Genomic DNA, 22,923 nt, shown 5'->3' with positions numbered 1-22,923 from the left:
GAGCGCTGGGCTACGTTGTTCCCGCGCTCGAACCATGGAGGCCGCGGCGGCCCCGTTTAGAAGGAGGCGGAACGCAAACGCGCCCGGATGCTGTGCGATGTTAGTGTATATTAAAAATCCCCAAGTAGTCGAAATTTTATCGGGACCCTCCATTAAGGCACCCGTTTCTCTTTTTCGTCTTTCCCTCCTATCTTCCTGCCTTCCTTTACGGCGCTGTTCGGCGTTCTACATGCAACTCTATTTCATGCCAATAGAAACGCTTATTCGAAAGGAGCGCTTAATGCACGCTCTGACGCCATATGAAATATACTTACAGTGCACTCCGACGCATCGCTGCCCATTTCTGCTTTCGTGCCTCTTTGAAAAATGGCGTACTCAAACTCGTGAACATATTCAGTGCGCATTGCTCCACGCAGTAGCTCAAGTCCAAAACTTAATAGCCTGTCAACAATTCTCAAAGAACAAGTGTACGTTCTCGGCGCGTAAAGAAGCTTGTGAGTAGAAAGTGGCTTTACTGTTAGGTGACTTCAGGCTTTGAGATCATTGTAATGACCTGAAAAATAGACCGGTGCTGCAATGACACCGACTGCTAAAAATGCAGCGGTGTTTTTTATGAGCGCTGAGTACGGTATCGCCGATAGCACAAACTTTCCCACACTCTCCACTCTTTCTGTTCTACGAATAGAGACAAAAAATATATTTCAAACATGACAGCACGCAAGGTCAAGAAAAAGCACCATACGCTGAAATCAAAATGCACACTATGTAACGCGTATATAAAGGGTGTACCACCTCAGATGTTGCGCATTTTTTTAAGGGCTTTTTCAGATAGAAGGGCGGCTTTTTCGCATAGCATTGTGAGCGGTGTAGCTCATCAGAACACAGCTAATACATTTTAGAGAGTTGTTCAGGTAAATAAAATTGAGAAGTTAACTATTTAACTATTACTGTTAGTGGTGATTATTTTATGACAGGTTTTGGCGTACCGTAATATCAGTATATCAGTATTTAAAACTTCGAAAACGCAGTAAACCTGTGCGCTTTTACTCAACAAATCTGCGCTTCTTCGCACCAATATACAAGCCCTTTTGAAAAGGTTTGGACGCAAAGAAATGCCTTCAGGGCACATAATTCGTGTAAATAGCCGAAATTTGTTCCGTCGTAGCGCCGACGGTAACTTAATTTTTAAATTCTAAAAATTGATATAGATATTACTGATGGTGTGCTACGCGTCTCTCCATAAATAGGGGCTAATCATAAAAGGTAAAAAGTTAGGTACCCAATAATGATTTATCAGAAAACTAGCAAGCACTCCTTTATTGGATTCTGATGCACTATGCCGCTGAGAATGGTGTGCCTAAAAAAACAATCTTAAAACTCAGAAAGTCTGTTTTTAAAATCGCGGAACATCTTTGACGCAACAATCAGTAAATAACTAAGATACTCCATCGGCGCTGCTCCTACGGAAAGGGTGTTACTTCAGCAACTACATACCGAACTTTAACTACGTGCTATTAACAATGTAACAAAAAATCACATTTGTTCGCTTTGTGTTCCTGTATATGTTCTGTGTTTCATTATGCGAAAAGAAAGTGGAGGTGTAGATACCTTAATTTTGAGTCTGCAGAGCAAACGTTTTTTTTTTTCAAAAGGAAATATGCTTTATTGCCTCTTCATTTCATCACTCAATGAAAAATCACGACAATGCTCAAGTGTTAACCTGGTGTTACGGAAGCTTAAACAGCAATGAAATTGAGAAAATTAAACCGAAGTATTGTAATGCATAACGAGGCAGACATCTGAAGGAAAAGTTCTTTTACCGAGAGATTGTTCTTTGGTTCTTAAGCTATATATGCACGACCCCCAAATATTTTGTTGCCAGGAAGCAATCCGCATTACTTCAACAGTCAGCATGTAAATAAGGCGGTCATTTTTTCAAAACAACATCATATCAGAACAAGTCTCCCTGCGTACCCATCACACACTTACAGGCATCTCAGTCGCAATATAAAATACGGTAAATGCGAGCAAACCCGTCTTGCTGAGCCGGTCACATATGTGATGCTTTTTCGTCATTAGCAAGCTCTAATAACTAAAGCGTGACATAATTCACACAGCTGATAATAACGGACGTGACTAATGTCTTTTGGTAGGGATCGACATTTCGCTAGTATCGGCGCCAGGTTTCGTGTTTTGATGCTCAATCTTCCATTTTTTTTGTCGCTTCATCGTAGAGTACCTCAATAGGAAGAACGCGATGCTCATAATAAAATTTAGACTTGCTACAGAGTAGTACAAGTTGTTGTATGAGCCATGCTTGTCTCTGAAAAAACCTGCAAGTAAAGTGGAATTGGGTTATTAGTTTGCTGCAGAAAAGGGAAAGTTTTTTTTTAATGCGCAAAAAATACAAATTCACTGGTGAACTAATACTGCTGACAAAGTACGAACAGCAGGTGAATAGAGACATCTAATCAGCCTAGCACGTTCTTATTAAAGCCAGTTCAATTCTTTCTCTCGTTGTTCTGTTACTGCCTAAATCCCGAGGCTATGACCGCGATGGTCGGCGTAGTGGTCAGCAGAAAGGAGGGGTACCGAAGACCGGCATCCTAACACTCAATGCGGTATGGACGCCGCGGATAGCGAGCGTGTACACGACGGCTGCGCGCCGCGCCCGCGCGCACGCTGGGGGAGCGTGTAGTACTTGCTGCAGCAGTGTCTGGAACTTCTGCAGCCATACGTGGCCGACAAGAGCACATAAGTGAGCGCTCTTAGCTACCTCATCCGAGGCTGCTGCGACGAAAGCAGTGCTAGCAATAGGGTCGATTGAGCAGCGACTTCTGCGCGGCGCGTGCTCGCGTATGTTCCATGCGATAATTTTTCTCTTCGACTATGAAGAGCCGGGTCTGAATCATTAGGAAGTTTAGGCTTAGCGGAAACTTACTGCAAAAGACGCATACAATTTGCCTACAGCGCAAGCCGTGTTGTCGCAGGTTGTGCAGGCAACATTACATGACTGAGGCACCAACCGCTTAGCTCGGGCATGTACAATCACCGCGCTTTGTACACGGCAGCAACGCGAACCGCTTTTCCTGTCCGTGAGAGCATTGAATGCCTGATAGATGAGATCACATGCACTAAACTATCACGGGCACATGTGATCCTGGTAGTTTGGCATCATGTGCGTAAGAAAAACGTAGGTAAACCGATAGTAGGCTTTGTAGATGAAGACTTTTGTGAAAACCGCTAAACAAGCTTGTAGGTGGGTTGTCGCGGTGTACGTGACAAACTTTACTGGTCATTATGTGTGTTTGAGTGCTCGCTTCTTATTCTGCAGGTCGCGGTTGAGATACCGCGGTTGCCGGCTTACAAAGCATGTCCATTAAATGTTGACCTAGTGTCCAAGCTAGGGGTCCAGGGGTACAGCAGTTGGGGAAGGTAGCTTCGGGCTCAATATTCCCCGTCGAATATGGGCAACAAATAGCTCAAAAATAGCTCAAACTTCGGCCAAACTAATGAAGTGCAGGTTACAAGGCAAAAATTGGGCTTCACCACATGAGTATGATTTAAGTTGTTTGAAGGCGAAAAAAACACGCAGTGGTCTGATATAAGACCCCTTCCCGAGCCTTGCTTTCAAGAAAAACTGAGCAGGAAGCCGGGCGAAACCCTGGGTACCGATGGGTAACCGGAGGCACTGGCGCCGGTTTTCTCCAATGGATGCAAGCCACCGCCCGGACTGACATCCCAGGGTGCATGGCTTCGGGAAGCAAGTAGCCTTCGTTCACAAATAACATCACTGTGGGCTTGGATATATTGCACACTTCGTTGAGCTAAATCGTCCCGCTTGTAGGGGTAGCTGTCTTTTAGTGCCAAAGTGCTGGCATTGTGGTAGAGCATCCGCGTCGAATGCAGGAGGCACTCGGTTCGATGCTCAGCGCCGGCGAGGCGCGAACGGCTTTTATAAGGCATAGACATCCCCTGGCTTGGTGCTAAGCCTTGTATGAGGTTCGTGTTTCGAAAAGAAGCCATAGTGGCTCTGTGTGGAGTTGCCAAAGTGGATTCTCGGCGCCCCTTACCTACCATGAACCGCATGATCATGAAACCTCCGCCGAGTCCATATGAGATAACTGTCATGGGTGCCATTGCGTACATCTTATTAAAATAGGTACGAATAAACCAACCAGTCTGGCACTTAGCCGATCGTGTGAGCCCCCAACACTCGGAACCCTTTCACGCCTATACCACAGGTCGCCTGTACTTCTTGGAGCACCCGGCCAGGTTTGTGGGAAGGCGTCATGGGCGCACCTACTGGAAATCCGCCGGCATGAATGAGTAAAGATGTCCTTCGGCCAGGTGCTCGGGCCTCTTGTGTGGTTCCATCTAGAAGGAAGGTCTATGACTTCCTCTCGTACAGGGATTGTGGGGTGCCCCTGTCCTACCTAGGGTGGCCTAGGGGTTGAGCATCCGCCATGGCGGTTGAAGCAATTCGGTGTCGCTGGGTACCTACCGGTGAACAAGGTACGAGCGCGGTACAGGTCTGGTGCTCGACTCTTATAAGACTTAAACGATCGGAAAGATTACCCAGCTCGGTCACGCAAACTGCTCCGTTGATAATGGCGGCTATATTTTTTCGACGGGTTAGACATTCGTTCCGTCGCCAAACAACATCGCAAAGCTGGTACCGTAAAAACAGCTTTTGACCCATTTTTTACGAGCGCTGATTTCGAAATATCGCAAGGGTGAAGGCACCTGTGCGCCTGTCGGGAAGAGTAACAATTAGCAGGTTGTGAGGTGGTAAGCTTGCATCTGTTTCACTCGACTGCGCAATTCCCAAGTTCTGCTGAAAAGCCGGCATTAAGGTTTCCGTCATCACAGATGTGACCGAAAAATATTGAATGGTCGAAAACAGCATCCATGACGCACGAGGAGGGCCGCATTTAATAATCCAATAAAGCTTGCGAAAACTTTTTACTAGAAGCTCTCAGCATCACTAAAAACATGAGTGGGACTTGTATTTACATAAATTAGAGAAATGCGCTGAAAAGGCAGTAGGGGTAGTCGCGAATCATACCCCTTACCCTTGGGTTGCACATTAGACACACTACCGCTCAGCTACGGAGGAAACGTTCGCTTGGCTTAGATATAGTCAGGGTCTGTATGTTTGTCGTGTGGATTTTCACAGAGTGATTGTGAAATGAGAAACAGTGCACATGTGCGCGTGGGCAAGAGGAAGCGCTGACGCGGCATACCCTTAATGTGAGAACTTCAGTGTCCCGCAAGTTTTAGCGAAAGCTCTACTATTCGACCAAAACTGAGAGAGCCGTTTCATCGCTGACTTCCGGCATTGCATGAACATATAAATCAATAAAATAATTAATGCGGCTACTGGGTCTAGAACCCCCCTCCGGGTAATGATCAGATTCGCGGGTCTGGGCACGAAAGTACTGTGCTTTTGCCGCAGTCTTTTTTTTTTCTTTATTGCATAGAAAAAGTGCCGAAAAGAAAAATCTGAGCATGCTTACGCCACAAAACACCAGGCTGCCGACCACGCCTCATGTTCAACTGAAAAACATTCTGGCTGTGTGCTTCGCACTTCGTCGTCTTCAACAAGTGCTGCTACAAACGAACTAATATCGTCGCCACATGTGCCGACGACCCAGCAAAGCAACAACATTGGCCGACCAGCCTAAGCACATTTTTTCGCATATCTACTCAGTTTAACTAGGTTTAAAACCTAAAAAAAAGTTTAGTGGTTTCTGTACGACGGGGGGTTGCTCTCCATTTAATTTCATACTATTTGATTTGCGTTATAGGTAGCATGCGGGCTCTCATTTTTTCAACTTTCAATGCCCTTACCTCTTGTAGTATGAAAAACGAGGAAAAATGTCATCTTAGTCTATATGTAAAGCCACACAACCAGACCACAGCAGGACCCTTCGAGGATGCTTTAAAACGTGTGCGCCCGTGATTAAGCACTGTTACATGAGTAAACGGTTCTTCAATACCACCTTGAGTGCACTAGAAACTCCGATTGAAAGTGTTTAAAAATCGCGCTGAGAATACCTCGAATGCGTCACAGGAAATTGCGCAAGCGATTATGATAACGTTAATTAGGTAACCATAATGTTTCTACATCGTACATTAATTATTCCGCATGCTTTGCTTGATGTATGATTCCCGAATGTCTCAACGTGCAAGCGATGTACGCCTTTACAGGCATTCAGAAAATACGACGAACGGCTACCGTCGAGGTGCTAGAGTAAGTACCTTTGTTGAATGAATCAGCTTTACCCATTAAAAGAAACACGGATGTCTCTAGAGATTCACCTGAGCGGCTTACCTAGTATGGCGGGATTGCACATGAGCATCGGCAACACAAAGAGGCCGGCCGCGGCCCATACCGCTGGCACTGCCTCGACGCCGAAGTGGTCTGCCGCGACCACGTGCTTCAGGGTCGTCAGACAACCAAGGAATATCCACGCAACTGCAGCACAGGGAGCATACGCACTGAACGTTTGTGTCACTCCCAGCAACGCAATACTGGCTGCGAAGAGGATATAGCAAGTGCCGGCGACTGTGGTACGGTTCGCAAAGACGGCGTCCGCCAAGAAGGGAAGCAGCGTGCGGCCGAATAGCTGCGGTGGTGCCGTGCACACTATCGACATGTCGGCCTCGAAGGAGGTTGCCCCTCGGTCTAGTGCTGAGTCCACGATGGTCGCCAAAAAGATGTGTTCTGAATAGTCGACCAAAGCAACACCGAATACGACAACCCAATACGCCGGCCTCACAAGAAGCGTGGATAGCGGCGGCGAATTCTCTTCCTTCTTCCTGGTGTCATTCCGGGACGTTGGGTCATCATTCCTTTGAACATTGTTGCTGTCGTGGTTAATATTCTGCTCGGCGGGCACCCAGTCAATTGCTGCGATGGAGCGTGAGAACTTCTCAATTCCTGTAGATGGCGCTGTCATAGTGGAAACTGGGATTGAAATTTTTGAGCTTGTGTCTGCACCGCCTCGTTTTTCAAACGCTCTGTGATCTGTATCGGTAACTTGATTTGGTGCCTGTCTATCTGCGCCGCTTGTCTTTTCTGTGGTAGCTGTAGTTTTAATCTTTGAACTTTTCTGCTCCTCACTTCTCTTTACGTTGAGCGACTTGTGTTTCAAGGCAGGCTCTCCAAGTGCGTACACAAGGGGTGTAAGGTTGAGGCTTATGCCACCCAGAAGCAAAAACATTTGACGGAGGGAAAAGGTCGCATACAGTTGAGAGAGCAGAGGAGGGTAGAGGAGCGACGAAAGTGAGTTTCCGGCGTAACGAATGCCTGTGGCTGTAGCTCTGTACTTGTCGAAGTGCCTCATTAGGAGCACAGTGACTGCTACGGCCACAATACCACATCCACAGCCTGCAAATAAAGAGCAGAAAGTATAATACTAAAAGCAGTAGACGGGCATGCTAATTTTTATTTTAACTTAGTAGAGGGTCGTGATGTGAGAAAAAACAGCGCTTGGAGGCAAAGGACGAGGACAAAGAGGACACACAACTGCGCTGACTAACAACCTTATTTCGGAAGGCAGCCGATCAGTACTTTTTATACAGACCCGTAGGGAGTGATGGGCACGCGGAAAGATAAGCGAAGAAAAAGCACGGAAAGCGCCAACAGATATGCCAACTATTTTTATCGTCACCCGTAACCAGTAACGCAGCCCAACCAACCGAGAAAAACAAGGCGTGAAGTAAAAAAAAAAAACAAATGCGAGAGGAAAAAGCAGAGAGCGGAATCAAACAATTCTAAAAAGATCCCGATGACAACGAATTCGCGAAAATCATGCGAATGAGACGACAAAGATCAAAGCGCTAAAATCTCTTGGCGTATCTGTTGACCCTTTCCGTACTTGCACTTCGCTTATCTTTACGCATGCCCATCACTCCCTCCCTGTCTGTATAAAAGGTGCTGATCGGGTGCCTTCCGAAACAAAGCTATCAGTCAGCGCAGTTGTATCCTGCTTATCCTCGTCCGTTGTCTGCAAGCGCTGTTTTTTTCTCAGAATGTATCTCAGCCAACTCGCCCAGCAACGCACCTTGTTGAATTCTTATTGAGCGAAATATAAGCTACACTGTGACTTTAATTCGAAAAAGTAGTTTTTTATTCGAAGGCATTATGTGCCTCATCATTCAAAAATCCGGCTTTAACCCTCCAAGAGAAGCACGCTGAAATCCCTACGTAGCCTCATGCCATCATCGTCAGTGCCTAACATCAGGAAAGAAAAGAAAAAAAAATATTCCTTCCGAAGCGAGCTTCGAACCCAGGCTGGAGCGAACTAACCAGCTTCCCTACTACGCGACACGCCTAAGCCTACGAGACGCCTAAACCTACGACGTGCCTAAGCCTACGACACGCCTAACCATTCCAGCATTAGAGAAAAGCCATTGAACAGCACGTAACTAAAAGTGAGCGCCATTCCGGCTCTAAATCGGTCTAAGCATACACCTGCTTTAGAAGAACAATGATTCTACTAAAGTGTCCTTTTGGAGGAACAACAGATTCACAATGTTAGTTCCTCACGCGTGTTTTGAAGACGCTGTGTACTCCAGTTTAAACGAACAATTCTAAGATTTTCTCTGTAAATGGCAGTGCGGTAAGACAGTGTACACAATGCGGTGTCAAATTCTCTTTTTACAACATCCATTGAAAGACATCAAGAATGAGTATTGCATCTTTGCAGTTGACTACAACCCTCACCCGTTTCAGGCTCATCGTATAGGCGCCAATTTACCGTAGAAACAAATATGCCCTTTTTCTCGAACAGTGTTTTGAGTGGAAATGTCTCACTGCATAGATTAGAGAAAAATGTCCTTGTACGAAGCGAGAGAGTCATTTTACTTACTCTTTTGAGTCCGTCATGCCCCTGTACACTCAAATGTACAGAGCGGTACATGAGTGGATGGATTAGGAGGCCAATTAAATCATTGTACAGCCGTTTCCTCGGAAGTGAAAACAGCTACTGAGGTCGCAAACAAACCAGTAGGAAAGGAACAACCAAATGTTTGTTGTTTTTGTTTTTTTTTCACTGCCCCGCCCCCTCTATAATGCCAAAGCCATGAGGGTAAAATAAATGAAATGAAATACGCTACATGCAATAATCCCCACAAACATAGAAGATAAAAAACTACAGAAGACAAAATGAGACGTGCTAAAAGATGAACTAAAGTGTTATGCAAGATGCATGCACTATGGGGAGTGTGCTGCCACGGAAAAACATGCAACGTAGAACTATCTGTCCGACCTGCTGGTGGATTAAACCGAGGCCGCCTGCTTTTAGAGGCGAAAAAATTTTATTCGCCAAACTTGAAGCTTAGGTATGGGCGCTTAGGTATCGAAGCATATGTATCGGTTTTTGTCCACAAATAACTAACTTCTCACATTTAGCTAGTCTGTTACATAATCAAGAAAAGTGCTGCAGCACCTGTTCGAGGTATTGTGATGTCACACCGAATCCTATTCAGAGATGAATGGGTCAAATACGACGATTATTACGACGCAGATATATTGTATGACGCAACAACGTGTTTAACGCGGCATACTAAGGAACCTGAAACAATGTATATATTTTCTTCACCAATTGGCACCGCCGCGGTGGCTCAGTATTTACAGCGCTCGGCTGCTAGCCCAAAAGACGCGGGTTTGATCGCGGCCATGGTGATCGAATTTTGATGGAGGCGAAATTCTAGAGGCCCCTGTACTGTGCGATGTCAATGCACGTTAAAGAACCCCAGGAGGTCGAATTGTCGGCCCCCGTTCAATACGGCGTCCCTGATAGCCTAAGTCGCTTTGAGGCGTTAAACCCCCATAACCCATCCTCCATCAATCGCGCCATGCGTCTGGCTAGCCTCGTTTAATTCTCATACTGGCAAGGTGCGTTCCCTTTGCGGAGCAAAAAGAGAGCCGGATTTCTCCAAAACTCCTTAGGTTAACAAAATGCTTAGGAAAGCGTAGAGGAACTCTCATGGTAGAACTTTCTACCCCCATGTTGTGGGCCATTGTCATTTCAACAAAGGGTATGCTTACAGTTGTACTCAACAGGCCATAACAGGTTTTACTATACTGTCGAAAAAGCCTTACCGAACAATACAGGATAGCAACAAAATTATTCTTTACTCTCCAAGCGAGAAAAAAGTAACAAATGAAAGAAGTCCTTTGATATCAAAGCAGCAGCAGTAAAATAATGCAAATAATTAATTTTAAGGCTATTAAATCTTACGTTTTATCGTGTGTCAGTGCTACAATTGTCTGGTTTGAATTGGACAGCTTGAGAGTTCTCAACTTTTAAGGTGAGGGGAAGTGGCGTCGATCAAGGAGGATAGTCTTGTTCCAACTTTTCTTTCAGTTCATGTACTATTAGTAGGGTTAGTAGTTCTTAGAAGTAGTGCTTTAGGATAACTATGCTGGACGTGCGTCATACGCAGTAATTAGAGGACAAGAGTTCCACGTTCATCACATTTCATTACTGACTTATTTGAAATCTCCAGTTGATGAAGCTGCAAATGCCTTCTTTAAAATACCATGCTTACCTTGCAGAAATCCGAAGGTGAAAGTCATCCATATTATGTTAGAAGCCCACTGTGATGCGACGATCCCCGACCAAACCAGCACGCTTCCGATGAGGCCGATCGTGGAAATAGAAAATTTTTTCTGCAGGGCAAACGCGATGAAGCCTATAAAGAAAAAAGTAGGAGTTAAACATGTCATAAGAGTCAACGATGAAGCACGCGCAAGGCGGAAAATTCCTTGCTGTTCATCGTCTCAAAGCAGCCTATCAGCGAACAGAGAGCCTTTTCTGGACGGCTACGGATTAATTATGACAAAGTGAGCACATCTGCTCGGCGCGAACAGAGAACAATACAGGGACGCTTTTCCATTTTGCAGGTGACAAGAGGCGGCTGCCGCAGCCCGGATTCAGTCCTCGAACTTGTGGCTCGGCCACCAAACTTCGTGGCAACATATCCACCGCGGCGGATTACCAATGTACTGCTTATGAAGATTGCTCTCCAGTAAATGACCATTTCAGTCACAAACATTGTCTCATTTAGTGACTATATAATCACCGGTTTTCAACCGTGCTAGGAAATATAGAAACCACATTTAATCAGTGCCAACATGCTCTGTTCCACTGCATCCTTTAATTTTTCACAGCAAATTGTCGCCATAAAGGTCAATGCACATCAAATATGTGCACAATTTAAGAACACTAACTCGGCGCTTGCATCCTCTTGAAGTGGGGTGAAGTGCCATCGAACTCTCAGACTACTAAATTTAATAATTTGTTTCATCAGAGAAGTCTAAAGTCGAGTCCGGATACATCCAACTTAAAGCGTACCGTGACATGTTGCGATGTGTCACTAAATCTATGTATGAAAAACGACAACGCATAGCCTTGCGTATAACCTAGAAAAACGAGTACTTTCTCTCAAGTTTAATGACGCGCTTCTTGCAGCGACGTCCCACCTATCGGCGTGCTGGCAGCGCACAACTCGTTAGCCGCTGCTAGGCCTAAACGGCTTCCTACGGAAGTCACAGTGGCACCGCCTATCACAACATGCCTGATTGCATTGCCACGAATCTCTGTAGTGTTTGTTTGTTCATCGTTCAAAACTGTCGGCACTCCGCTTTATCGCTTTGCTTGTGATGGAAGACGCGCCTAGATTTATCTCGATTGATCGCCTCTATGTTGCTTTAGAACGTTCTAGGAACTTTTCAAACTTTATCTCGAAAGTTCACTATCAGCTTTAAAAAAGCACGGCCGAGAGCGGCGGAGAGTTCGACGACCGCCGAGGACGGCAGTTGCTACGCCGCCGCCGAGTCATTCAGTTCTTTGTGGGCGCCGGTCAGCCCAAATAAGGTGTTTTGTTTGGAAGCCATCCTCATTGTTTCTCTGTTCGCAGCACTGAAGTCACCAATACGAGACGTCTTGTGGAAGTGCGGACCTGCTATCCTGCTATGCCCCTCACGATGGAACCTGGTGCACAGCCAACGCCCGTCGTGCTTCGCCAGTCCGGTGAGCCACCCACTTTCCGTGGAGAACCACACGAAAAATGCAGAAGACTGGCTAGACATGTACGATCGTGTGGCAGCGCTCAGCGCCTGGAGCGACAGCATTTAGCTTCAAAAGTTTATTTTGCATTGAAGGCCTAGCCGGAGCGTGGTTTCAAAACCACGAATCTTCCCTCACGACCTGGGCGACCTTCAAAAAGCAGCTACTGGGTACGTTGACTAGCGTCGTACGGAGAGAAAGAGTGGAGGTCCTGCTGCAGTCCCGAATTCAACACCCAAACGAGAGCAGGACTTCTTATGTGGAAGAATCGAAACGCCTTTTCAGGCGCGTCAACCCTGACATGTATCAGGAAAAGAAGCTTTGTTTCCTGACGCGTGGCGGGAAGGACCAACTTTTAGTGGACCTGATTCGAAATCCTCCAAAAACTATGGCCGAGATTGTAGTTGAAGCTTCTACTATCCAAACTCTCTTTGACGCCCTGACCCGGCACTATAACCGACCACTTCAAGCGCTGATTCAAGCCCTCCAGAAGATACCCCGGCAAGTGGGGATAACCTGAGAGATCTGATACGCGAAATTCTTCACGAACTTCACCGACTGCTGGTGCCATCCCCAACACAGCAGACGCTGGAGACCCAGGTGGCGTCGCTCACGGATATTATCCGTGAACAAGTACAACGTGCGCTTGGCTCCCCGTCACCGATGACACCAACAAAAGCTGAAGCCATGACCTAAGCCGCCGCACTACGCAGTCGTCCGCCCCGACGAGACCCACCAAGCCATCTTCGACGGCCACCAGCTCTAAGGAAACGACCACTCTACAAAGCTCCCACACCGCCACCTTACGAGCGGTGCAAATCTACAGGAAATACGACAAGTGGAGGACTCCCGACAACAGCCCACTGTGTTTCCATTGCGGCCATGCCGGATACATACTTCACCACTGCCCGCACAGGCGCATCGGCCTGCAGGGTTCAGCCATCGACGCCCCACGACCGCTCCCCGGCCAGCGACCACGGGATATCGACGACTACCTGTGCAGAGCGGAGTACATGTCGTCAAGCCGTCTCTCCCGCTCCCTATCGACGTCCGCCACACGTTTTGCGTCCCCAGTCCGCAGCTACTCCGTGCAGCTACGCTGTCCGAGGAAGGCCCCCTAGCCCCCGGAGGGCAAACTTAACAAAGCAACCTGTGGAGGTCAGGTTGCTTGCCGAGAAAACGACGAAGATTCTCCAGCGACCACGCCGTTAAAAGACGCTGCACCCACCACGCCGACGCCGTATACAATAACAACCTCGACCACGACGCGAAACGCCTTCAAAACGACGCCGCCATCCAGAAGAGCTTAGATCATAAGCCCCATCCACGATTCACATACTCGACGAAGCCGTGCCCGACGCCGAGAATGAGGTGCAATGCCAGAGCCAGGACATCCGACTTAAAAGTGGTCATCGACGGCTGTAAAGTTACCACTCTAGAAGAGAACATTCGCGGCGCAGCTGATGGAAGTAACAACCGCTTCGGACGGCCCACCAATTCGCACCGCAGGGGGCCACCTCATTACGCCATCTAGGCGATGCACAGTGCGAGTGACTGTGAACGAACATACCTACCCGCGACCTTCGTTGTGGTATGGCAATGTTCCCGCGAAGTGATCTTGGGCATGGATTTCCTCAATGAGCATCCGGCGATCATCGACCTGCGATCCAAGATGATCACATTTTCCACATACGAGGCCATCGCGTCAGTGAGAACTCCGGAACATCACGTTGCACTTAGTGTCCTTGGGGAACAACTGAGTGTCCCACCCCGCTCAAGCATCATCATCACCGTAGGAGCCACGTTAGCGAATAACACTGAAGCCATTATAGAGGGGAACATGCAGTTGCTTCTCGACCGAGAAATCGGCATCGCAAGAGGCACTGCACATTTCCGCAAAGGACAAGCCGAACTACTGCTGACTAACTTCAGCGAAGAATACCAGCACGTTAACAGAGGAGCGGTGATTGCACTCCTCGACGAAATATCCGACGAACGAGACTTCTTTGCCCTCTCCGACCCATCCGTAGAAGATTCGCCTGACCAAGAGAACTCGCCCACTTTCGACATAAACACAGCCCTGTCCCGGAATAGACAGGACCAGATACGCAATCTCCTTCGAAGCTACAGCGAGTGCTTCTTGTCGTCGCCGAAAGTCCGACAAACTCCAATTGCCAAACATCGCATTATAACCGACCAGCACGCCCGACCTCTACCGAGTGTCTCCGCGAGAACGACAAGCCATCCGGGACCAAGTGGAAGAAATGCTGCGCTACGACGTTATTCAGCCTTCAAAGAGCCCCTTGGCGGCACCTGTTGTTCTAGTGAGAAAGAAATACGGTGCACTTCGATTCTGCGTTGATTATCGGAGTTTGAACAACATCACGAAGAAGGACGTCTACCCCCTCCCCGCATCGACGACACACTGGAACGGCTCTGCAACGCCAAGTATTTCTCATAGAGGGAGCTCAAAAGCGGCTACTGGCAAAATGACGTCGATGAAAGAGATCGCGAGTAGACCGCATTCATCACTCTGGACAGCCTCTTCGAGTTCAAGGTGATTCCATTTGGTCTCTTTTCCGCACTAGCGATTTTTCAGCGAATAATGGATACAGTGTTGGCGGGCCTAGAGTGGCACATTTGTTTGGTATATCTAGATGACGTAGTTGTCTTCGCCTCGGACTTTGAAGAGAGCATCTAAAAAGGCTCCGAACATTACTAGACGCAATCAAGTCGTCCGGCCTACCCTTGAAAGGAGAGAAGTGCCACTTTGACTATGAAGAGCTGCTGGTTCTACGCCTCATCATCAGCATGGAGGGAGCACGCCCCTCCCTCAGAAAACAGCTGCTATTGCGCTATTTCCACCGCCGCCCGATAAGAAAGATATGCGCAGATTCCCTGGACTGTCCGTATATGACCGGGGATTTGTGAACTTTTCGCGCATCGGCGAGCCTCTTACCCACCTGACAAAGGCAGACGTTCGGTTCAGTTGGGAAGCGCCTTCAAAGAAATCCTCCGTCGCTCACAGTACCCACCAATCCTCGCGCACTTTGATGAAAACGCCGAGACTGAAATCAATACCGACGCAAGCAGCGAGGGCATAGGCGCTGTCCTCGTTAAAGAAAAATTCAGTAGGCCACGTTGTTGGCATTAAGTGCGGTGAGGCGAAAGCCTTTAGCGCGGTGTTACTGCTTGTGTCAATGATATGTGGTTAAGATGTTTATTAAGTATACAATTGTTTGTAAATCTTAAGCTCTGGAGACCCAAGAGGGTGCTTGAGGGGCATGCGCATGATTCAACGCCTTTCGCCAAACTCCAGCGTCCTAGACAAGGAGACAAGTAGCGTAGCCATTAGCACGCTCGTCTGCGGAACGGAAGGATGCTTGTTCAAATCCCATTGCGCACAAAGATTCTTTTCTGGTCTGACTGTAAAAGCGGTACACCTCTGCTGGCAGCCTTCTGCTGACAACCTTCTGTCGAGAACGATGAGGCATTCAAGGCTTTCGCCTTAAAACTGGCGGTCTGAAAAGGTAATCGCATACGCTAGCCGTTCCCTGTCCAATGCCGACGCTAACTATTCAGCAACTGAGAAGGAGTGCCTTGCCATCACCTGGGCTACGTCGAAATTCCGCCCCAACCAGTACGTACGAAAGTTCAAGGTTGTCAGTGGTCACCACATACTGTTCTGGCTAGTCGGTTTGAAGGACCCCTCCGGAGCCTCATTCGACGGAGCCTGCGCCTCCAGGAGTTTGACGTTACCGTCGTTTACAAGTCAGGACGAAAGGACCCTGACGCCAACTGCCTCTCAGGAGCTCGTATAGATGCACCGCCACGGGACGACGAAGAGGACGCCTTCCTGGGACCCATCAGCTCCTGCTCTTTCGCACAGCAGCAACGCTCGGACCTTGAACTAAAACGCCTCAGCGAGTGCTTAGAAGACAAGATTATTCACCCCATGCCTCGTTCTAGTGAGGATTGTCTTTGTGTAGTGTACTGAATGACGTCCCCTTGAAGAAGAACTTTACAGTGAACAAACAGCCTACCTCCTTGCTCTGCCTGCAGGACTGCGCGAAGTTCTTCAGGCTTCCCACGAAGACCGACAGCTGGACATCATGGGGTTTCTCGTACCCTCCGCCGCATCAAGACAAATATTTCTAGCCCCGACTGTCTGCCGATGTCGCACGTTATGTGAAAACGTTGTGACTGTCAGCGGCGAAAGACACCTCCAACTCGACCAGCAGGATTTCTGAACCCCAACAGATTGGCATGGCATTGCTTGGCCCTTTCCGAAGATATGGTCTCCAAATCAATGAATCATTATAGCAACCGACTACCTTACCCGCTATGTCGGGGGAAAAGCACTACCGAACGAAGTAGCAGCAAACATCGCCAAATTTTTCGTAGAGTGCATTCTTCTGCGGCACTGCGCTCCCGATGTGCTCATCACGGACAGAGCAACATCATTCTCGGCGGAACTGCCAAACCAGCTACCGGGGCACAACTGTATACCATCCCCAGACGAACGGACCGACCAAGTGCCTGAACAAAACCATCGCCGATATGCTGGCCAAGTATTTTGATAGCGAACAGAAGACCTTGGACATTATCCTGCCTTACATCGTCTTCACCTACAACACCGCAGTGCAGGAGACCACTCAGACGAAGCATTTTAGGCTCTTCCAGGGCCACGACCGCTCTAGACGCCATGCCACCCAACGTTAGCGAAGAAGATAATGTAGATGTCGCCGCCTACCTTCGATGGGCAGAAGCCCGAAGACGCCCGATTACGGATCAAATACCAGCAGCGGAACGACGCCAGACGCTACAACCTACGAAGGCGCAATGCAAATACAAAACAGGAGATCGAATCAGGGTTTGGACGCCCATTCGCCGCCGCGGATGGAGTGAAAAGCTTTTGCGCCGCTGTTTCCGACCTTGCAAGGTCATTCGCCGGCTAGGTAAACTCGACTATGGAGTCGTCCATGTCCAAAAGACTGCATCCCAGCGACGCCGCGTGCGACCATAGGTGGTCGATCTTGTCCGTCTAAAGCCATTTTAAGCGCGCTAAGGGCGCTGCGTTCCCACACTCTGTGAACATTTTTCCACAATCCGTTTTTATTTATCTGAAGTCGCATTATGTTCTGAAGCATCACGTCGACACTTCTTTGAGAGGGGAGTAATGCGCCAATCTTTGTAGTGTTTGTTCGTTCATTCTTCAAAGCTGCCGGCACGCCGCTTTAACAATTTGTTTGTGATGCAAGGCGCGCCTAGATTTATCTCGATTGATCACATCCAGGCGGAGCCGATTCTATGTTGTTGTTAAAATTTCTAGTAGCTTTCCAAGTTTATCTCGAAAGTTCGCTATCACTTTTAAAAAGAGCACGGCCGAGAGCGGCGGGATCGGCCGCTCAACACGCCAGTTGCTATGCCGCCGCCGAGTCATTCAGTTCTTTGTGGGCGCAAGTCAGCCTAAATAAAGAGTTTCGTTCAAAAGCTATCCTCGCTGTTTCTGTGCTCGCCGGACTACAGTCGCCACTACGTGACAGTGTTACTAGTACAAAAAAGGAATAATGGCTCAATAAAATCAATACCGTGTTGGTTTTTGTTATGCGTTCGGCGGCAAAGCAAGCCAGAAGAGGGCGCCTCTAGGATATTAGATTGGCTCTAACGCATGAAATTGACGTGGCGTGGTAAATAAATACAAGAGATCAGAGGCCACTTTCAATGATACCCGCGTTCAAAGTGTCACTTGGTCTTACTAAGTAGCGATGCCAGCAGGTTCCTATGGCCTGCATCCGCTCCAAAGAGAGATAGAAATGCAAGGACATTGGTGTGTGTTAGTTCGGTAATTACTGTAATATATTAACCAGTGAGACTGAACAAGGACGCGAGAAAACACACAATACTGGATGAGGGCTGACGGTCGATTTCATATTCAGTCGACTGCCGACTTTATATTGAGTTTATATTGTTAGTGTCCCTGTTCCGTCGTGCTTAATTTTATTCAGTGGACAGCCACCGGTCTTACTGTGTTGTGTGTTTTATCCTGTCCTTGATTTTCGCGCTCGATTAAGCTTTTGGGATCAAAAAGTTCTGTTAGGGGATGCTACACTTGAAGGGATGCGCTGCGCTTTTCGATATATCGCATGACCATCGAAATTACAGTTAGATATTCTGTCACGGACACGGTTAAATGACGAGACATGAGAGAGGCCTTTGCACTGCAGTAGGCGTAGACAGGCTGCTGCTGATGTCCTACCTGAGCCTTCCAACATGGTTTGGAACACACTAGTCGGCCACGAGCCCTTCTCATGGTTCAAGCTGTATTCCCGCATGAATGCTACATAAAAGAAGCCGGAAGTGGATTGTGCAGCACTGGAGATGGTTGTCGCTGCACACGCAATCATGGCTCGGCCCCAGCTTTTGTCCAAATTGGTCATGGTTTGCTGATCTTCTTTACCAAGTGGTTGTACAGTCTCGATCTGTGGATCTCCGGTGGCCTCTTCGGTGCCGCAGTTTGTGCTGTTGCACGCCCTGCAAGCAGCCCATGGTTCGGAAAAGTATGGTTCTGTTTAAACAGATGGGGCCAGGATATAAACGGCGCAAGTGTATGTAATACACCACACAATTAATCGGCCTTCAAGATTTCCCCGCTGCAAGGAAATCTCAAAGTGAAGCGGGAGAACCACAGATGGCGCGAGGGTACATTGAGGCCACTTCTACTACATCCTCATCCGCACAAAATAATGGCTTTATTATAATAAACGACCCGCGCTAGCATGACAGTGCGCCTGAAAAAAAGATTCTTTTATGGTGCAGCTTATGCACTACACGACCTTTCAGAGAGTAACAATAATTGGCGTTTCGGTGAGTGGAGGACAACAGTCAACAGAATACGATTTTCTGGCCAGGCAAAGTAGTAGCGACTTCTTCGCGGGAGGTTGCTGAAACTTGGAATCGTCATGCTACAAACGCTTCACCTGAGGTCGTTGCCATGCCTTCAAGGAATCGCGCATTTTTTAGTTCGTACCATTTGATGCTAAGGCAGCCGCGAAGCATTATTACTTGCGAAACGAGACATGCAATGATGTCTGGCTGTTATGATAACCGAAGTGTGCAGCTTGCTGCTTTAGCCTTTTGTTGGACAGCAAGACACGTGCTTTCCAACTTGCTTCAAGTGCCAGCAGATGGATAGAGGTGTGCCTATGTACCATTTCTTTTTTTTTGCTGTTTAGTACCGAACTATGAGACAAAAGCTAGAACGTGTTTTTTTTTACTTTCGCTAGTGGTGCTCTTTGTTGTTATTGGTTGGTTGGTTTGGTTTATGGGGTTTAACGTCACAAAGCGGCTAAGGCTATGAGAGACGCCGTAGTGGAGGGCTCCGGAAATTTCGACGACCTGGGGTTCTTTAACGTGCACTGACATCGCACAGTACACGGGCCTCGAATTTCTCCTCCAAAGAAATTCAACCGGCGCGGCCGGGATCGAACCCGCGTCTTCGATCCCGGCCGCGGCGGTTTAATTTCTTTGGAGGAGAAATTCTGCAAGAGCAGGAGCACAGTTCGATGCGGCTAATTTGAGCGGAAAAAAAAACTCACAATCAATACCATTCATGCGGGCAGAGCTTGTTGTAACGTTACTGTTTACACCAGACCGCGAAGCCGCTACCCCTGACGTGTACAGACTGTGCAAGTGGGTGGTGCGAATCAGGTGCCACGTACAGCGGCGGTTCCTTTCGGGAACCATTTTCTTTCGGGAGGACATCACGAACACGTTAGCTACGGCAAGCGCTTCATCTCGATCAACTATCAGATAATGAGTAGAGTTAGGCTCAAACGAGGCATAAGAATTGTGCTGTAGTGCAAACTAGAGAACAATAGATTTTAACTTCAAGCATTCCACAGTGGCCACCTCTTTGAAATTTCTGAAACGTTCTACTTAATAGACTGCTTGAACCCGTTCTACCATCCGTGGTTGTTATTTAAGCCTCAGATAATGACGAGATGTCAGTGATTCCACGTGTTTCGCGCAAGGGTTTAAAACCACAGAAGGTAAGGTTCTTACTCGTAATGCCCAGTAGGCCTCCAAGCCTAAGGTTCTGGTTCGACTCAATAAGTGTTTTTCTCAGATGCTTTAAAAAGCCCTCTCATGAACAACAATAAAGCCCCTGTTCGCTACCAGGGCGCACAAATTTGTTTGCATGCTTCTATTTCGGTTTTTGAGCAGTACTCTGAGACTAAATTAGCTACCACAGTAACGGCCTCCTGCTACTGACAAAATACCGTGAATAACTACCAAGCTTTCAGCTGTTCTCGGCGTGCATTTTGCCATTTTTCTAATCAATATTATGGTATTGGACAGTAATTCCTTCTGTTATGATGGCGCCAAGGCGAAACGCACGATTAGTCCCACTGCTGGAAGGTCACATTGCTCGCTATTCTGCTGGAGGCAACCAGAAAGAAAAAGGGAATTTTGTGCTACTTGTCTGAAAAAATACCTTTAAGGACGCTCACCATCCATGGCATGCCACACCTCAATACTACTCCTAACATGGTGCACTAAGCATGAAACGTCTCCACGAAATATTAAAGAGACGAAGTTATAACGCGGAAGTGGAAGCACATTTTTTCGGCTGATCCAAGCCATACGCTGCCGCCGCGGTCACCGTTCGCTGCCCTTCGATTGGGAATGGCGCCACTAGTAGCCACAATTGTCCTCAAACCGAACTTCGGTAGCATTTTAAACACTATTCGAAGTATTGAAGTACTCTAGCCACAGCTTGGTGCAGCGAAGCACTTTTACAGGTGGGCCACTCAGGGAATCGAACTGGAAAGTAATTTCATGCAGCATATAATCAACTGAGGATATATTCCGACTCTTTGAGCTATGTTTCGGTGCCTCGAAACTAGAATTGCAGACACATCCATCGGGTTGCTCGTTTTGCCAGAATCTCTCCTCCCTATGGCTGAGCAACAGGCCGAACATATTGAAGCGGGTAGACGGCAACAATATCTATGCTTTGTGCTCTAGTTACCAATTTGCTTTGAACAAATATTTATTGTTATCGCAGCATTTTTTGTTGTGCAAGGAGTGCTAGTGTTGGCAGCAAGTAATCCGCTTCGTAGATCTCTTTATCGACTTTTTTGCACTACAGTAAAACCTCACGTGACATTGTGACAAAAAATGACAAGCACTCGACTGGCAGGACCGCTATCAGGACACCTAAGTGAGCAATGAAAACTCACCTCCGACCGTATCTTGGAGCAGTTAGTGCCGAATGCCCCTTCCGCCGGCCCTCCGCCAGAATGACTGAGGAGGGATGAACGAAGAAAATTTTCTAGTGTTCGCAGATCAGTTTCGTTGTAGTAGCCTGATCAAGAAGGCACTTCATGGAATACTTCTCCTCACTGGCTGGCAAGACTTCAGGCGTTCAGACGGGCACTATGCCACGTACGCGATATCATTGAATCATAAATTCAAAACATATGTTGCAGCAGTTAACATCACCGGCTCCGGCGCAGCCGCTGCCACTATAACAGGTGGGGTTGGGGGAGAACCATATCTAGCGTTGGGAGTTTAGTGCTGCCTCAGCAGCTACACTAGCGGCTAGTTTTCAGAAATAAAAACCTCGGTGCTGGCATGCATATATTGCGGTGCCTCGCTGACGTCGCGCTCTCTCATCGTTTATAGAATATTCTCATGTTGGTAATCGCCGCGGTGGCTCAGTGGTTACGTCATTTGGCTGCTGACCCGAAAGACGAGGGTTCGATCCCGGCTGCGGATGTCGAATTTCAATGGAAGTGAAATACTAGAGGCCCGTGTACAGTGCGATGTGAGGGTACGTTAAAGAATCCCAGGTGGTCGAAATTTCCGGAGCCCTTCACTACGGCGTCCTTTATAGCCGGAGTCGGTTTGGGGGCGTTAAACCACATAAAAACCAAAAACAATGTCAGGTAGTGCTGGCGGCAGTACAGGCAGTGAGGAAATGAGTGAAAAATTCTGTTTATTGAGCTGATTTACGCCAACACTGGACTGATTGACTCGGTGGCGGGGAAAGCAAGAAGCATACTCGGCGGTCGTAGAACAGAGTGCCTCCGGTCTTTGGCCACCCTGAATTTTGTGCTGGCAAGGAACATTCGAGATATGGAACCAAAAGCAGGTACAACAATTGGATAAGATTTGGAAGCAGTTGTTCATGGCCACGACCAAACGAGATAAGTCTGGTCGCACTCGCGTCCCAAACAAAACGATAAAGTCGCCTGCCACTGGCTTTGAGCGTGAACAAACAAGGAAGATGCGCAGCATCACTCCCCTTTGTAATAAGCATCGGGTCACTACTTTACAACAAAAGAAATGATTACAAAATAAGAGGAAGTAACTACAGAAGGGAAAAACACTAGTACTGCAAAGACAGAGTGTCCGTTAGTGCCCATGACAAGGCTTTATGTGCCCAACTTCTTGATGCGAACGGCGACACTGTGGTGCTGTCATTCCGTCGGGGCGCCGCTACGTAGTCAAGTCGACGAATTATCTTACACAAGCTGAAGCAGCGGCAGGGAAGCTTTTCATTAAGTCCGCGGTGACGAATGGATGTACACACCCATACATGGTCATCAGGCTTGTATTCCGCGTGACGTCTGCGTAGATTGTACCGTTGGGCGTCGGTGCGCTGCTGATCATCGATCCGCAGTGGGGCTAGTCGTAGGGCTTCTGCGTTCAAGGTAGGCAGCAACGTCAATGTTATCTTCATTGGCGACGTTCGGGGGCATTGCATCGAGCATGGTGGTTGCCTCTCTGCCATGAATGAGCCTAGACGATGTCATCTGAGTGGTCCGTTGCA

General features: G+C 47.8%; 1 protein-coding gene across 1 annotated transcript; it reads right to left on the bottom strand.

Moving 5' to 3' along the window:
• Nucleotides 1-2,136: 2,136 nt before the first annotated feature.
• Nucleotides 2,137-18,523, bottom strand: LOC149363093 (uncharacterized). The gene is made up of 4 exons (XM_089568434.1): nucleotides 18,343-18,523; nucleotides 10,564-10,707; nucleotides 6,338-7,396; nucleotides 2,137-2,333 (listed from the first exon to the last, which is right to left on the bottom strand). The coding sequence occupies exons 1-4, from the start codon at nucleotides 18,521-18,523 to the stop codon at nucleotides 2,137-2,139; spliced, it is 1,581 nt and encodes a 526-aa protein (XP_089424560.1).
• Nucleotides 18,524-22,923: the final 4,400 nt, after the last annotated feature.

The sequence above is a fragment of the Amblyomma mixtum genome, chromosome 2, assembly GCF_055824585.1.
Source record: "Amblyomma mixtum isolate Tamu chromosome 2, ASM5582458v1, whole genome shotgun sequence".
Lineage (NCBI taxonomy): Eukaryota > Metazoa > Arthropoda > Arachnida > Ixodida > Ixodidae > Amblyomma > Amblyomma mixtum.
This window is presented reverse-complemented; position numbering and strand designations above follow the sequence as displayed.